We start from the raw sequence: 17,757 nt of genomic DNA, 5'->3' as shown, positions 1-17,757 counted from the left end.
GCCAGAGCCCTGCCGCTGCTGCCAGGGAGCCCTGTTCCCTGACAGTGTTGCGATGGTCACTTTTTAGTCCATGCTGTGCAGGAACTCTTTCTGGTGTTTCCACTGCTGTGCCCGTTTTTAGAGGCACCGCTGTGGGAATACTGAAACTAGCCCGCCAGACAGGAGGAAATTCCTAATCTGGTGGGTGGTCTGACCACGGCTTTGGAGGTGCGGCGGCGGGTCAGATCCGGGGCCGCACCGCCCAAAGTCGTAATCAGGCCCATAATGGCAAACTGATATTGCTGCTTTAAGAATTCCAGACCTGATGGCTTCCTATCATGTTTAGGGGTCTTTTCGTTTCTGAAGGTAAAACAGTGAAAGGACCTTGACAGTACTAAAGTTTACAGTTATGCTTTCAGTCCACAGGGAGGTGAGTGAGAGGTATATGAATTTGGAGAATAAAGAATAAGATGACCCAGGCTGAAGAATAAACCCGGCCTCAAGGGGAGGGAGCAAAAGCACAGAAAGAAGAGTAATAAACTAAACTAAGCAACAGATTGCTAATAGAGGCTTTACTCACTATCTTCTCTGTCTGGAGTGACAGTCAATACAACAGTGCTTAGGTGTAAACTCACTTGTAGTTGGTCAACTTACAAATTTACGGAATATGGGTATTCCCCTTGAGTACAGGTAACAAGTAGAACAAGCCCTAGGTTTAACCGGTAAGGAACTGTTCACCTTTTGGTAGAATGTTATGCTATCCATCAAGCAATGATCTACTTTGTTGAGGGCATACTTGTGGGGCAACCTCATAACTGCCAGACATTTGTTTGCATTGCCTTAAGTCTTTTGTTGTTCCATGTAATATTTCAAGCCTTTTCTGAAGCAGGAGATGAGTTTGCAATAAAGCTGGAAAGGAAATTGGTTGAGAAGGAATTCAGATTTTACTTTGGGGAAAAAGGACGAGTGTGTTCTTAAGGCAATCTTACTCACATGGAGAACCATGTAATGCCCTTCTGTGCACAGACACTAACTGTACTGACTGAAGTAGTAGTTACCAGGAGCACTACTGTCAAAGATAAACACTGACCATCCATTTATGCACAGTTCAAAACTGAAGCCTGTCAATTTAAGACCATTGCCTCATTGGCCTAGGTATCAAGAGTCATGTGTCAGCTGTACACCACTGATGCTTGTAAGGGGTCACTGATGCCTGGTAGATGTCCTGGACTTTAAGAAGGATCCTTGAAGCTGAGGAGGGCACTTTGAAACAAGCCTTAATGATAAATAGGTTCTCAACATCAAGGGGATTCCAGGATGTTTAAGGGGAGACCGTTCATGGTCAAGAGGGTAGGGGAATATGACATTGAAAGCTGCCAATGACAGTGGGTGTTGATGTCTTGAAAGACCACTATTGGGTCGCGATGCTTACAATATGCATCAAAAAAAGGCAAACAAAAAAAATGGGATGCTGGACTCCTGCCATCATACATATAAGTGCTACCTAAAAGGTTATGATGCACAGGCATTTCAGGTTCACAATTTCTAAAAAAAACACAAAGTTCCTACACAATGTCATACTATACTACACTCATAAGTAGAACTTTTATTTTTCCTTTTAAGTTTTTTTTTGCAATTGTTACTATAAATCAGCATATATGTCTTATCTACCTTATTCCAATGATGTATCCCTGTTTGACATATTTTAATTGCAATGTTTTTATTATTTTTTGTATTGCCTATACAATCACTATCAGACCCCTTTCCTTGTATCAGGTGAACATTTCTGCAAGCACATGCTACTTTTCAAACTGCTCTGATACCTTTGGGCCATATTACCGCTATATAAAACAACATAAAACACAAGATTGTAACTAATTAGTATTTAAAGAAAATAATGAACCAATTATAGAGAAAGAGGTTACTATTTCTCCGGCCACAATCAGCAAATAGATCCAATTTACACTTCTTTAGCCTATTACCAGAATGGAGTTCCTCTGCGCTCTAGCATTCTTGGATGCACCATAAGAGGGAAGATGACGGCTACAGCAGTATCTCAATGGCTGACATTTTTAGCTCTGCCATCTAGAAGTCCCACAACACCTTCATCAAATACTAGCATTTGGATGTCGATTCTTGCACTGGAAGAGGAGTACTGATCTCAACACCATATTCTATTCTTTGCTCCTTTCTCGAAGACTTTCTGACCATCATGGGGAGTCTAATTGTTTAGAAATGTGTTTCAAATACTTCACTTTAGATCCTGCATCCTCCCAAATGAAGAGCGGTTAACATCTGTGTGCTATACATATAAAACTGTAGAAGGCAGCGAAGTTCCATTTCACAAGAGGTGGGTCACCTCGTGACCTAAGGACTAAGATGAGGAAGAGTTGGACTTATTGTAATGAAAACTACTGTATGAAAGAACAAGTTACTTACCTTCGGTAACGATGTGGCTGTAAGAAACATTAGGAGTGATAGATTCCTTACCTTAGTATTACCCCCAGGCATCAGGCTGGATCCGGAAAGTTTTCATCAGCAGTACCCCTGCGCATCGGTAGGTGGCGTCGTGCGGCTCCGCATCCGTCGTCGGCGTCGTAATCACCGGGAGGACGTCACGGGCAGTACTTAGACGCTGCCCACACGCACTGACGTTAGTTCTGTACACGACTTTCCGCGCCAGGAACGCAGAGCCATGCAAGATACTGAACACTGGTGCCTTGAAACTAGGGCACTGAAAGGGATGACCTTAACCCTAGAAATCAGTTCACAGAACGGGGAGGATGGGTGGGGCGGTAAGGAATCTATCACTCCTAATGTTTCTTACAGATACATCGTTACCAAAGGTAAGTAACTTGTTCATCTGAAAGAAACACGTAGTGATAGATTCCTTACCTTAGAATAGATACCCCAGCAATACCAACCCCGGTGGTGGGTCTGCGAATCAAGATCACACCAGAAAATCCTGGAGAACACAACGGCCAAAAAAGCAGTCTCTCCGGACTTGGCTGTCCAGGCAATAATGTTTTGTAAACGTGTGCAGCGAGGCCCACGTAGCTGCCTGACAGATGTCTTGCAGGGGGACACCCCGTCCCAATGCAGTAGTGGCAGCAGTTGCTCGAGTGGAATGAGCATGCAGCCCCACTGGAGGCTCTTTTTTAGCCAAAGAGTAACAGGCTTTGATGCACAAGACAACCCAGCGGGAGATAGTCCTCTTGTGCAACGCCCAACCTTTCTTTGTGCCAATGTAGCCAACAAAGAGTTGGTCATCCACCCGGAACTGTTGTGTGCGGCAGAGGTAAATCGAAAGCGCACGTTTTGGGTCCAGACGGTGGAGCCTTTCTTCCTCTCTGGAAGGATCTGAAGGCGGGAAGAAAGTGGGCAAGGTAACAGTCTGCCCAATATGAAAGGCCGTGACAACTTTTGGCAAGAAGGAAGGCCGGGGCCTGAGCACCACCTTGTCCGGATGAATGGAAGGGAAAGGAGGCTTACAAGAAAGAGCCTGGAGCTCACTCACTCGCCTAGCGGAGGTGATGGCAACCAGGAAGGCAGTCTTCAGAGTCAAAAGACAAAGAGGACAGCTATGAAGAGGCTTGAAAGGAGCGCACATCAGATAAGTTAGAACTAGATTCAAGTCCCACTGTGGCATCACAAATGGAATAGGAGGGAAAAGGTGTATAATGCCTTTGAGAAATCTATTTACAACAGGGGACTTGAAAAGAGAGGGCTGATCAGGTAGTCTGAGAAAGGCCGAAAAAGCAGAAAGATAGTCTTTAATAGTGCCCAGAGCAGAGCCCTGCCGGGCCAAAGAAAGAAGGCACAAAAGGACCTCGGAAAGAGGGGCAGAAAGGAATTCACAGCCTTTGCTGTGCACTATGCCACAAATGTATTCTACCTGCAGGCGTATACCACTTTAGTGGAGGGATGCATGGCTGCCAGAATGACATCACAGACTTCAGGAGGCAAGTCAAAGCGAATCAACTGCCGCCGCTCAACCTCCACGCAAGGAGGTGGAGACTGGACAGGTTCGGGTGCAGGACCGACCCCTGTTTCTACGACAGAAGATCCTCCCAAAGAGGCAGACGAATCGTGGGATCCACGCTCATAGAGTAGCTCGGGATACCAAACTCTTCGAGCCTAGTCCGGCGCCACAAGAATGACTTGGGCCCGGTCGCGTCTGATCTTCTTCAGCACTCTGGGCAGAAGTGGTATAGGCGGAAAGGCGTACAATAGACCGCAACTCCACTCGTGCGAGTACCGCCTTGGAAATTCCAATGCGCAGAACTTCTGACATTGCGCGTTCTCTTCGGTGTTCAATAGATCTAACCAAGGCTCTCCCCACTGTTGAAAGAGACCTTGAGCCACCTCAGAGTGAAGACGCCATTCGTGATCCATCATGCACCTGCGGCTGAGCTCATCTGCCCTGGCGTTCAGTGAACCTGCCAGGTGTTGAACCACCAGGGAAATGCCCTGATGTTCCAGCCATGTCCAGAGGCGCAGAGCCTCCTAACATAGAGTCCACGACCCCACCCCGCCCTGCTTGTTGCAATACCACATGGCGGTGGTGTTGTCCGTGAACACCTGCACTACGCTCCCCTTGACAGAGGGAAGGAATGCCTTCAGAGCAAGATGAATCGCCCGAAGCTCCAGAAAGTTGATATGGAGCTTGGACTCCGCCTGAAACCAGAGGCCTCTGATCTCTGCCTCTCCCATGTGGCCACCCCATCCCAGGAGGGATGCATCCGCTACCACCGTGTGCTTCGGATGGGGAAGGGAGAGGGATCTGCCGCTGACCCAAGGCTGGTTCATGAGCCACCACTGAAACTGCTGTGCAGTGCCCTCCGAGATCTGGACGTGTCCGGACAGGTCCACCTGATGCTGTGCCCACTGGAACTTCAAGTCCCACTGCAGAGCCCGCATATGCCATCTGGCATGGTTGATATGCAGGAGGCCATGAGGCCCAGCAGCCTCAGGGTCATCCTGACCGAAACCCAGGATAAGGGATGAAAGATCTGAATCATAGCCCGAATGTCCCAGACTCGCTGTTCGGGAGGAAAAACCCGAAACTGTGCCGTGTCCAGAACCGCTCCAATGAAAAGGAGTTTCTGAGAGGGCACGAGGTGCGACTTCGGCACGTTGATGGAAAACAGCAAATGCAGGAGGTCGGCCGTAGTCTGGAGGTGGGAGACGACTCCCTGGGGTGAGCCCGCCTTCAACAGCCATATAGGGGAAGACTGAAACCCCTGATCTGCGCAGATGAGCTGCGACCACCGCTATCACTTTCGTGAACATCCAAGGGGCGCTGGTAAGGCCAAAAGGGAGCACGGTGAACTGAAAGTGCTGGTGGCCAACCCTGAACCGCAGGTAACGCCGGTGGGCTGGCAGGACGGGAATATGAAAGTAGGCGTCCTGCAAATCTAACGCTACCATCCAGTCTTGCGGGTCTAGGGCAGACAAGACCTGAGCCAATGTGAGCATCTTGAACTTCTCCTTCCGAAGGAAGCCGTTGACGTTCCGAAGGTCTAAGATAGGACGCAGGCCCTTGTCCTTTTTTGGAACCACGAAGTAGTGGGAATAACAACCACGACCTACTTTGGGCGTCGGAACGCGCTCGATGGCCCCCTTGGCCAAGAGGGCTGCAACTTCCTGATCCCCCGACGTGTACTGAGGTGGCATGGCTGAAGGGGTAGCCTCGAAGGGGAGGGAGTAGCCCCTTCGGACAATTTGCAGCACCCACTGGTCCGATGTGATGGTGCGCCAGTGGGGGAGATGATGGCGAATCTGTCCGCCCACTGGCGTTTGATGGACCTGAAAGGACGGACTAGGAAGGCTTTGCAGTGGATGCGGCGGGGTGGAGGTGGACTGACCCGCCCTCTGGCCCCCTGAACCGCCTCGCCGGTTCCCACATCCGCAGCCACGCTGAGGTTGTTGCTGTGCTGGCCTGTGGATCTGCAGACGTAGTTGGGCGCCCCTTCCGTGGCCACGATAGGAGCAAAAGGCAAAAGGCGGAGGAGGCCGAGTGGTCGACAGGCCCAAGGACTTGGCCGTAGCCCGTGAGTCCTTAAAGCGCTCTAGAGTACTATCTGCCTTATTGCCAAAAAGTCGAATGCCATCAAAGGCCATGTCCATCAGAGTATTCTGGACATCCCCCAAAAAGCCAGTTGTTCTCAGCCAGGCGTGGCGCCTAAGCGCCACCGTTGTGGAAATCGCCCTGCCCAGCGAGTCGGCAGGTGTCAAGCCCACAACGAATGGTGAGCTTAGCCGCGTCTCTCCCAGTAGCAACAGCTTGGGCGAGTACTGTCTGGACCTCCTCCGGACAGCTAGGCAGCACCTGTGCAACTGTGTTCCAGAGAGGGTGGGAATAACAGCCCAAGAGGCATGTGGTGTTCACCGACCGCAGCCCTAAGCTGGCAGATGAAAACAGCTTCTTGCCAAGCTGCTCCAGCTTCTTGGATTCCCTATCCGGAGGTGTGGAAGGGAACGCGCTTTGGGACGCAGAGGCCTGGACAACCAAGCTCTCAGGAGTAGGGTGTTGAGAGAGGAAGAGGGGGTCGCCTGGAGCCGGGCGATGGCGTCGGGCCACGTTCCTGTCCACAGGAGCCCCTGTTTTGGGCCTGGACCAGGTGTCCAACAGAATGTCAGAAAGTGCGTCATTAAAGGGCAGCAAGGGCTCCGAAAAGGTTGCCGCCGGCTGGAGCACTTCTGTCAGGATGTTCGTCCTGACGGCCACTGTAGGGAGTTCAAGGTGGAGGGCCTCAGCCGCCCTACGCAACACCACTGCGTAACCTGCTCCCTCCTCCGTAGCCACGGTAGGAGGAGACAGCATGCCAGGGTCCGGCGAGGAATCAAGACCACTGGTTTCCCCCATATCCACTGCCCAGTCCGGATCATAAGCACAGTCCTGTGCAAGAGGGTCCAACCCCTCCCAATCATCCCCTTCTTCCGAAGTCTGTGGCTGAAACCGGGGACAACGTCCTGAGGAGCGGGCGACGTCGGAAGCGGTGCCAGTGGGGTTGGCGTTGATGGAGGCGTAACAAGGTCAACCGGCGTCGACCGGGGTCCGATCCCGGATCCCATTGGGGCCTACGGCGCCGGAGCCGTCGGCGACGCCGAGGCCCGCGGCGATGGATCAACAGGACCCCCAGTCGGGCCCGTGGGGCCCAGTGGCGCACTGGCACGGCCAAAGAGTCAGGCCATGGCAGCAAGAAACTCTTGCACCTGGGCAGGCGTCGCCGCCGGACCCAGGAAGGGCGGGTAGGCCGGCGGCGACATCACAGGCTCTGTCAGAGCCGCGGGGGTGGCACCGCCCGCACCCTCAGCCGCATCACATGAGGGGAACTTGAAGATCGACGACGCTTCTTCGACTTCTTTTTGGAATGCTTCGACTTACCTGACCCCGAGTGCGAAGACTTAGATCCAGAAGAATGATGGTGACGACTCCACAACCGGTCCCTCGACCTCCCACAGGACCAGGTCCTTGAACGGCACGGAGCCGACTGCCGGACTTCCAGCAACTTTCAGGACCGCTCCTGCAAAATATTCGGCGCCATGGCCCGGCAGTCAGGGCACGACTTGGAGTCGTGGTCGTGCCCCAGGCAGTAGAGACACACTCGGCGTGGGAGATAATGGAGCGGTGCACTACCAGATTATTCTGTTAAGGTCACACCAAGTGGTCAATGTTCTTTCAATAGAAATAGTCTGTATTGTGATCATCCAACAGAAATATGAAGACAGTCTCAGCCAACGCGTTTCGTTCAGAAATTGAACTTCGTCAGGGCATCCGCAAAGATAAGAATTAACTCCACAATGGGGCAATTGTCTGTATTGTTGACAAACAATCTCTCAAGAGAAACCAATATTGATAACGTAGCATTTCTTTATCATTTGGCGGGTCTGAGGCAAACCACTTGGTGTGACCTTAGCAGAATAATATGGTAGTGCACCGCTCCATTATCTCTCAAACTTTGTTTATCTGCCTGGCAGTTTGCATCCTTTAACAGCGGATGCAGGAGCAGTTTGTGCACACCAACAATAACTATATTATTAACTACACCCTATGGGAACACAGTAAAGAGGTGCGGTATTTGGAGTCCGCCGTTAGTCCTTGATTTCTATAGACACACTCGGTGTGGGTCCGTCACCGACATCATGCGGTGACAGTCTCCACAGTTCTTAAACCCCAGCATCCCTAGGGCACCAGGAGTCGATCGACTCAAGAAAAACAGGAGACAAAAAGCCTAAAAAAACTCAGTCAGAAAATGACTGGGGGTACTAGATCTTCCCGGATCTGTGCTTGCTGGCGCGGAAAAAGAAAGAACTGACATAAGCGCGCGTGGGTGGCATCTAAGTACTGCCCGCGACGTCATCCCGGCGGTCACGACGCCGACAATGGACGCGGAGCCACACGACGTCATCTACCGACGCGCAGGGGTATTGCTGACAAAAATTTCCGGATTCAGCCTGACCCCTGGGGGTCATTCTAAGGTAAGGAATCTATCACGTGTTTCTTTCAGATTAGGGGTATTAAGCATTCCAACATGAAGTGTCAACTTTCAATGTGAGCTGTTGTTATTCGAAATCTTTTCCACAAAAATGCCGACTGCATCAGTTGTGGACACAGGGGACCGGCAATCGAGTTTTTACAATAGGTGAATACTGCACAAAGAGTGACAGTGGCACCTGGTAAAAATGACCTGTGCCAAATGAAAACCGTTATCTGTCCAAAATCTGTCCAAAATGATGCATGGATCAGAAAAGCAGTTTAATGTTTATCGAATCATCAGGGTCCTGTCTGGAAACGTTTGTAGGCCCATTGCATTGGATTCCTCGAGTTAAACCTTGCCTCCAGCAGCTCTACATGCTACAGTTAAATAATAGAATCACTAGGTATAAACATTAAGAACCAATATTTGAGGGAGGCTCATATACTTACAAATGCCTTGAAGCACCCACTTGGGTTTATTCTGCCACCAGACTCCAAAATAGAAAACTGGCACCCCAGAAAGGATGATTAAGAAACCAATCCCACACTCCACGGGCGTCATCCAAAAGGAAACCACGATTAAGAATACGCAAGCGAGGACGAAGAATATGGGCAAAAGAAGGTTCACCTGCAGAAACAGAAGAGGACAGATGTAGGCCTTTAACAAAAAAAATTTACGTCATGCAGGAATATTCAAGGAGACAGTGCATATTTATTGCTAGTAGTAACCGCTTGTCCTGTACTAAATCTCTTCCTGTTTGTCATTCAGTACTGAACGTGGCACACAATTGAGGAAATTATGGCTTTCTTCAATGTACACAACCTTTAAAGGATTGCATTTTGCTCTTTGTACCCAAAGGTTTGGCAACCCAAGTCACCTTCTCAGATGGTGGTGTTGTTTGAATTCCACAGAAAACATATAGTTATGGTTTGATAAACCTTTAAACTAAAAATGATGTGCCTGAATCTGGATAGCGATAAGCTAGCTATAGAAAAAGAATGTAGTCATCACTGCAAGGACAACAGTAATTCCTTGGAATGCCCTGATTCAGCCTGACAGCCATTTATTGTAGTGCATGTGTGAAGATATGTGGCTAACTTCTAGACATTAAAACTTAGAGAAGGTACAATTTACCAATGTAGGGAATGTAATGCTTCTAAAGACACCTCGGAGATAGCAAAAGACAACACAATTGGGCGGCTATGTGTATATGTTCAAAAGATAGTTTGTTTAAAATAAAAAGTGTTCTCTTCACATCATCAGAAGCATTGACTGCAAGTTTGTAATACAAATTTTAGTACTAGAAGGAAGTAAAAAAAAAAAGATACAGTTTCAGTTTTATTTTTACTATAGTTTGTTTTAACCAACAGACCCGAATACGCCTATTTTGAAAATGATAGTACATCATTTAACAACCCTGCATGTAAGTATATCTAGCAGAAAGTTTATGCCGGAATGAACACAATTAACTGGAAAAATAAATCAACAATGCTGGTTTACGGACCAGAACATATATCAGGGAAAATAGGGATAAGCACCCGACAAAGGAATTACTTGACTCACGCAGTGAAAGGCAACCCTAAATGGGCCACACCTGAAAGCCAAAGTACTTTTAGGTTGTTACAGAAGAGTGGTGCCGCTTCTTTAAAAAATATAGAGTCAAACATTTTAATGCATCAGATTAACGACTATGCAAGTACCACTATTTAAAATGTCTGTTTTTATATCAAAACCTTTTAGTATTTGTGTCACGTCCTGAAATCCTGGACATGAGCTGCCGGAAGCAGCTTGTATCATCAAGGTACCATCAGAGATCATCTGAGCTTGTACATATTGGTCCATATTTATTAGAACCTGCTACCACCCTACAGATCTGCCACTTGTAATTCTTGGAACAAAATCTTATCTCAAATCACTCAGAATTCTATGGAACGTGTAGTAACCTGGAAGAGATTCAATTAGGTTGGCTGTTGACCATATTTCTCACTCACCTTGATGGGCCGGTTCAGTTCAGGTTTCTTGTACCGAAGCCACATCATGCCGATAATTGCTAGCGCAACACACAGCCAATTGAAAAAACTGAAGAAGTTGATTACGGAGAATATGTCATTGGAGAAGGCATACAATAGAGTCATTGCACACTGCAAAAATGAAAAGGTATTGCAATATTAAAATCACAGCTCAAATATTAATCGTACATTCTTAAGAGGATACTCATTTACATCCAATATATCAGTGAATGAACAACATCTAGGCAACATTTGCAAGCTGTGTACACCCCAGGGAACGGAATTTAATTGATCGTCATAGGGGTGCCCCCACAAACTCTGCCATTTCTGCTCTCATTACGGGTATCGAGGAATCTGGTGCCGGTTATTTGGGATACCCATCGAATCACATTCCCATACCACGTTAGGTGATAACATGTTTTTGCCCAGAAGGGGAAATAAAACACTCAGACACACTAATATCAGCTCCGTTTTCCAGGCAGTTCGTTTATTCCAGAGGGAAAAACGCGGACATTTACCATCTGCTATGAGCAGGCAGGGAGTAGTGGTAGGGGGTATGGGTTGGATAGAAAGGGGTGCAAGGCAGACTTTTGCCTGTGGTGGGGAGCATTGTCTGCTCTCACAGTATTGGTGCAGGAGTCATGCCGAGGGCTGTAATGCTGCCCACAGTCCCTACCCCTGCAGCAGGACAGACAGGCCTAATTATCAGGTTAGGCTCCTCTCTCTTTCTCAGGTTTTCCTTTTATTGGTTCTTGAACCTTAATGGGATTAGGTGAGACTCATAATAATATATATTTCTAGAGTTATGTTTGAACATGGTGAAGCGTTTTTTTTAACAGAAGCAATAGTGGATGTGTTTTCATTGCTTAGAATGGGGAAACATTTTCTGAATATAATTATTTTGTATATTTCATTCTCTTCCTATGCTGTGTAGTTCTAGACGTTGAAAAATGCCAATGAAAAAGTTAAAACACAACACAAAAATAATTATAGTCCGTGAAATGATTCCCATTTAGTGAATTATGAAATATATGGACTTTTTAAATAAACATAATGGCCCTCACACATATTTAGAAGCTGTCTCTGCATGTTTCAGACAAATAGCTTAACCAGTGCTGTGCCAGCTCTAGTTCTGAATTTTGAATATAAAATATCTGCGTTGTAAAAATCTTGATTGAAGTCAAACAGTATTTGCGTAGCACTTTTATACCAATAAACTGTAACTCTAAATGGTGGAAATATGGCATATAAAAAAACAAATCGGTACACATGTAGGAGCCTATCTAAGGCTTTTCCAAATTTACAAATGTTTTCCTTTTTACTCAGAATGAAACGCAGACATAAAACAACAGTGTAGCACAACCCCTAACATTGTTGCCTAGAAAAAGGAGGCGACTTGTGACAAAGGGAAAAGCAGCAAGCTAGGCAGCAGCCACAGAGAAGCAGTAAACGGACACTACTCCTCTAAGAAGCTAGTAACTTCCACATTCCATGATGTCCCTTACTGGCATTTGCACGAGAGGATACAGTCCTTGTGCCAAGTCTGTATAGATCGCAACTGTGAGATATTTTATCAAACAAAGGCCGAGGCTGTGAAGGTGGGAGCGGTGTTTATGACTTCAATGGAGATTCTCAATGAAGCAGAACTGGGATTACCAGGATGAAGAAATCTTTCTTTCTGCATCAAAGATTTTATTGCTAATCATAAACAGCAGAAAACACTAACAAGCAGATCCATACCAAATCACAATTTAAATAAAGGATGGTAAGGAAAGAAAAAATGATAGGAGGCAATAATATTCAGTTAACTATCTTCTACTAACACACTATGAGGTCTGCTTTAGCATTTGGATTTAAACAATAGTGCTTTGGGAAGGCATTGATGGATCTCCACATAACCGCTTTGCAGATATTATTAAGTGGCACATTTCTCATCTGCACATCAGTAGCTGCTCCGCCTCTTGGGTAATGAGATTTTGTTCTCCCTGTTAGCACCTTATCAGTTAACTAATAACAAAGTATTATAAAGGATGCAATCCATCTGGCCAAATTCTACTTTTGGGAACCCTTATCAAGCTGATCCATAGTTGATAAAGAGTTGACAAAATGTTGTTATGTTTTTGTCATGTCTAAGTAAAATCTTATGGTCATCCTAACTTCTGATTAATGTGAAAATATGAAAAGTCCTTGGGGTGGAATGAGGGGCATGTACTCACTGCTTGAGGGAAAAGAAGTACAGGTTTGAAGTACTAAAAGTACCACAAGTTCACTGTCTGATGTAATGGTAACTAAGAATGCCTTTTCCCAATTTAAGTAACAAACCCTTACATATAAGGATGAGTCATTATATAAGACAAGACTAAATTAGGTTACAAAGGAGGGGACAGCTTCCAAATTTTTCGGGAGCATAAGGGACATTTTAAAAACCCTTAAAAAGTCCTTTATGATAGGGAGTTTAACAAACACCCCTGAGGGGGGACTGTTAATGTGGGGTGCACTTGCTGCCAAGTGTACCTTTAAGGATCAAAAATGTAGCTTCAATTTCATAAAGTTAATGAGTTAAGGCAATACTACCTCATCTTGGCAAGTGATGGGGTCAAAATACTGATAACACCATTTGCAGACACTTTTCTACTTGTAAGCTGGCCCCTTAGTTTGTCTCACAAGAACCATGCAGTATGCACCTTTTTTAAAGGCCATATTGCTGTACTAAGGAGCCAAGAAGCCAAGTTCAATGATTTCAAATTGGGATGGAATACTTGTTCCTGATGCCTGGGCAGCAGAGCTGGTCTGCATAGAAGTGTCTTATGTGATTTGTTTTTTATCCATTTACAGAAAATATGTGAACCACCAATACCTCAGACATTCTTGTAATGTGTGGCTCGTCCTAGCATTGGAGTACTTCTTTTCCACCAGAGTTGAGGGCATCAGGGGAACTGGAGGAAAAGCAGCTCGAATTTTGCCCGATAAATTCATCAAAAGCACATTGTGCATTGTCCCTGGCTTTTGAAATCTGAAAGCAAAGCTTGGACATTTTGCCTTCTGGGTTGAGGCAAAAAGACTGCTTTGAAGTCCACCCCAGTTGCAACAGATGTATTAAAGAACATCACCACTGATGACCAATTTGTAAATTTCCTGATACAGCCTGATACACGAATGTGCCTTATTTTCTACCCCCAGAAGATATACTCCCTTTAGCAGTAGGTGTCTAGAAAGAAGCCACCTAACTATAGCTGTGATTTCTAGTGACTGTTCTGGACTAGATGCCACCTTTTTCAAATAGTACATGGTGTTGCCACTTTCACTCTGAAATGAAATATTGACTGCCACCAGCTTTATGTGAAGCTGACAAAACCTGTAGATTACAGAAGCAGCTCTCTACTCTAAAGAAAACAATTTGTCTTGATTTATATGCAGAAATATTTTAGAGGAAGGTCAGAATTTGGATTGGAGATGATGATGATCTAAAAGTTGAATCTTGGACATTCTTGAGAAAGTTCTGTTGGTTGCTGACTTTGATCATTCTTGATGAAGATTTTCTGTTTCCTCAGCTGACAGCCATCACCACCATGAAATTCGAGAACGTTTGAGGCGCAGATTTAAGGAAGGACACATGGACTTTGTATTGATAATGTGTCTTTACCACCACAAACCTCAAGATATTCCTGCATTTTGAATTAAATGGGCTATGAAAGTATGCATCTTTCAGATCTACTGAATAGGCATGCAAAACTTGTGATCCAAGTACTGTCAGTTTTTAAATCTAACATTTAAAAGTAAAAACGAATTTAGAAGTATTTTGAGTAAATACCTTCCTTTGATGAGGGCCATTTTCTATGGCTTGTTGTCGATCAAAGACACTTGTATCTTTGTACAAAAGATGCAAATGTAGTTAGGTTGTGTTTTGCGTTGGGATCGATGGCGGCAGACATGTGGAAAAAACAGCACACAGCTCACGTGTCTTCGGATAGAGCGCAATTCTTCAAGAGACTCCAAATATTTAGCTCTACAGGAATGGAACCTTGTGGAAAAGAAGTGGGGAAGGTATTGCCTTGATTTGGCCCAAGATTTTCCCGAAGAGGATGACTGTTATTAAAATCGTCTGCCCTTGATGATCTTCTCTCGTGGGGTAGCTGATGGAGCTGATGTTACTACTGATATGGCAAATGAAGGGTCTGAAACCTCTTTTGATGCTATTATTACTTCCTTCCTTTGTGCTTGTATAGGGACTTATAGTAAGGATAATGTTACTTACCCAGTAAGCATCTGTTCTTGGCATGTAGAGCTGTAGATTCACAGCTTTGCATACTCCTGCCATCTAGTGTTGGGTCCGGATGTTTGCAAGTTGTTTTTGTTCGAAGAAGTCTTTCCAGTCATGAGGTAGATGACTCCTCCTTTCGGTGATAGTGCAGATGGGCATCAATTCCATAGTTGGATTGTTTTCCCGCAAAGGGTGAGAATGGAGTTAGTATGTATACAATAGAGATGTCCATCGTATGAATGTGAATTAAGAACTACAACAACTACAGGAGACCGGGGAGCTGGGTGGACGAATGTGAATCTACAGCTCTACAAGCCAAGAACAGATGCTTACTGTGTAAGTAACAATATCCGTTTGAGGCATGTGAGCTGTAGATCACAAGCTTTGCATAGACTATATAGCAGTAATCTCCCAAAGCGTGGGGTTAACCTGTAGTGGTTGTAGTTGTTTGAAACAGTGTTTTAATTACTGCTTGGCCTACATTTGCCTGTTGTCTTGCTAACACATCTACACAATAGTGTTTGGTGAATGTGTATGGTGATGAGCATGTTGCTGCCTTACAAATATCAGCTATGGGAACATTTCCAAAGAAGGCCATAGTAGCCACTATTTTGCGAGTAGAATTAGCTCTAGGGGGTACCAACAAAGTTCTCTTTGCTTTAACATAACATGTTTGGATACATTTTACAATTCATCTTGCAATACCTAACTTAGATATAGGATTGCTCTTGTGAGGTGGAGAAAAGGCAACAAATAGTTGCTTTTTCCCTAAATTCTTTGGTTCTTTCTATGTAATTAGGTATAGCACGTCTTACATCAAGTGTGTGTAGAGCTCGTTCTGGTACAGAATCAAGTTGAGGAAAGAACACAGGTAACTCAACTGATTGATTGATATGAAAAGCAGAAACTACTTTAGAGAGAAATTTAGGATTGGTACGAAGAGCCACTCTATCTTTGTGAAGTTCAAAGAAAGGCTCTTGTATAGTTAATGCCTGTAGTTCACCAACTCTCCTTAGTGAGGTTATCGCTATGAGGAAAGCAACTTTCCATGATAGAAATTGTAACTGACATTTGTGCATTGGTTCAAAAGGTGGACCCATTAGCCTTGTAAGGACTATGTTCAAGTTTCACTCTGGAGCATGGGGAATTCTTGGTGGTATCAACCTTTTTAATCCTTCCATGAAGGTTTAATTCACTGCTACTGCTGCTAGATGTAAACAAATGGATCTGTAAGCTAATCCACATTGCTGTATATGCAACAGATAACAAATTATGTTCTGTACAGAAGCATCAAGTGGATTGATATTGTTGTTACAATAGACAACAAACCGTTTCCCTTTTGCTGCATAACATACTCTAGTAGTAGGCTTTCTAGCCTCTTTGAGAATATTCATACAGTCTGGTGGGAGCTGAAAATAACCAAACACTATGACTTCAGGAGCCAAATCACTAGGTTGAGTTCTCTGGGATTTGGATGCCTTATTTCTCCATGGCTCTGAGTGAGGAGACAGGGTGTGAGATGTAGCTTTTGATGTGGAACTACAGAGAGTTCTAACAGGGTGGTGTAACAAGGTTGACAAGCCCATGTGTGGGGCTACTAAGATCAGTGTGAGGGACGTTTGTCTGAGCTTCCGAACCAGTAATAGAATTAGTGGGAGAGGTGGAAAAGCTTAAGCAAATATCCCTGACCAATTCATCCATAGAGCATTGCCTTTGGATGCGCGGTGTGGGAACCTGGATGCGAAGTTTGGGCATTTTTCATTGAGTACTGTGGCAAACATATCAATGTGTGGAAATCCCCATTTTTGAAAGTAGGGAAGAAGAACTTGGGGATGAAGTTCCCACTCGTGTACTTGCTGCCTGTGTCTGCTGAGCAGGTCTGCCATCTGATTGTCTATTCCTGGAAGGTGTTCTGCTAGGAGACAGATTTTGTGGTGTCTGTTTCTGTAGGTAGTACACTGTTGTCATGTTGTCCGTGCAAACTAAGACAGTCTTGCCTACAAGTTGGGTGAGAAAAGCTTTGAGTGCTAGGAACACTGCTAGAAGTTCTAGGTAGTTGATGTGGAGACATTTGTGATTGTCCGGCCAGAGCCCCTGTACTGTGTAATGTTGAAAATGGGCACCCCCAACTTGTTAACGATGTGTTAAGTTGTGAGGGTTCCACCACTGCAGAGAGCGATGGGTGCGGCTGTCTACCAACACTAGATCGGTTAATAGACCCTATGATTGATTCCACTGATGCGCTAGACATTCTTGCAGAGGACGCATGTGAAGTCTTGCTGAGGTACGACTGCAATGCAGGATGCCATTGTTCCCAGCAGCTGCATGAAGACTCTGGCTGGTAATGATTGATTGGGTTGAAATTGTAATATTGTGGCTTGAATGTTTTGAATCCTGGCTACATTGGGAGTGGCTAGAGCTTTGAGAGTGTTGACGGAAGTTCCCAGATAAGATTGCACTTGTGCCGGACACAGGAAGATTTTTGTGCATTTATTGTGAAACCCAACTGATGAAGTAGGTGTACTGCAGTAGCGACTCCTGATGGGAGTACTGTGGGCAGTGAGGCAGGGCGGGGGAGGGGCAGTGTGGAGGGTAGTAAATCACGGAATACGGTCGAACAGAGTAAGTACATAAATGAATAAACAAAACGAATTACATTGCACAGGCTGCATTGCCATTTGGCGTTGCAGCGTGCGCAATGTAATTCGTTTTATTTATGTACTTACCTCCGTTCGGCCGTATTACGTGGTTTACTACCCCCCCCCCCACCCTGCCCCTCTCCCGCCCCACCCCACCGCCCAGCAGCACTCCCACCAGGAGCCGCTACTGGTGTACTGTTGTCTGAGTGTGTAGTATACAGTTCTGGTAAGTGCCCGCTTTGATAAACCAGTCGTCAAGGTAAGGGAAGACATGTATACATTGTCTTCTGAGATGAGCGGCTACTACTGCGATACATTTGGAGAACACTCCAGGGGCTGTGGTGACGCCAAATGGAAATACCTTAAACTGGTAATGTTTGCCTACT

The 17,757-nt window shown here is 45.7% G+C and overlaps 1 protein-coding gene across 1 annotated transcript in view; it reads right to left on the bottom strand.

Moving 5' to 3' along the window:
* The window catches only part of SLC7A5 (solute carrier family 7 member 5), a 129,697-nt gene that overhangs the window by 15,551 nt on the left and 96,389 nt on the right, over positions 1-17,757 (bottom strand). The window contains exons 8-9 of the mRNA XM_085638732.1: positions 10,454-10,603; positions 8,912-9,089 (exon numbers count right to left, since the gene is read on the bottom strand). Coding sequence (XP_085494858.1) covers positions 8,912-9,089; positions 10,454-10,603 — 328 coding nt within the window. The remainder of the gene's footprint in view (positions 1-8,911; positions 9,090-10,453; positions 10,604-17,757) is intronic.

Source organism: Triturus cristatus, chromosome 12, assembly GCF_964204655.1.
Source record: "Triturus cristatus chromosome 12, aTriCri1.1, whole genome shotgun sequence".
Taxonomy (NCBI): Eukaryota; Metazoa; Chordata; class Amphibia; order Caudata; family Salamandridae; genus Triturus; species Triturus cristatus.
Note: the sequence above shows the minus strand (reverse complement) of the source record. Positions and strands in the feature narration are given on the sequence as shown.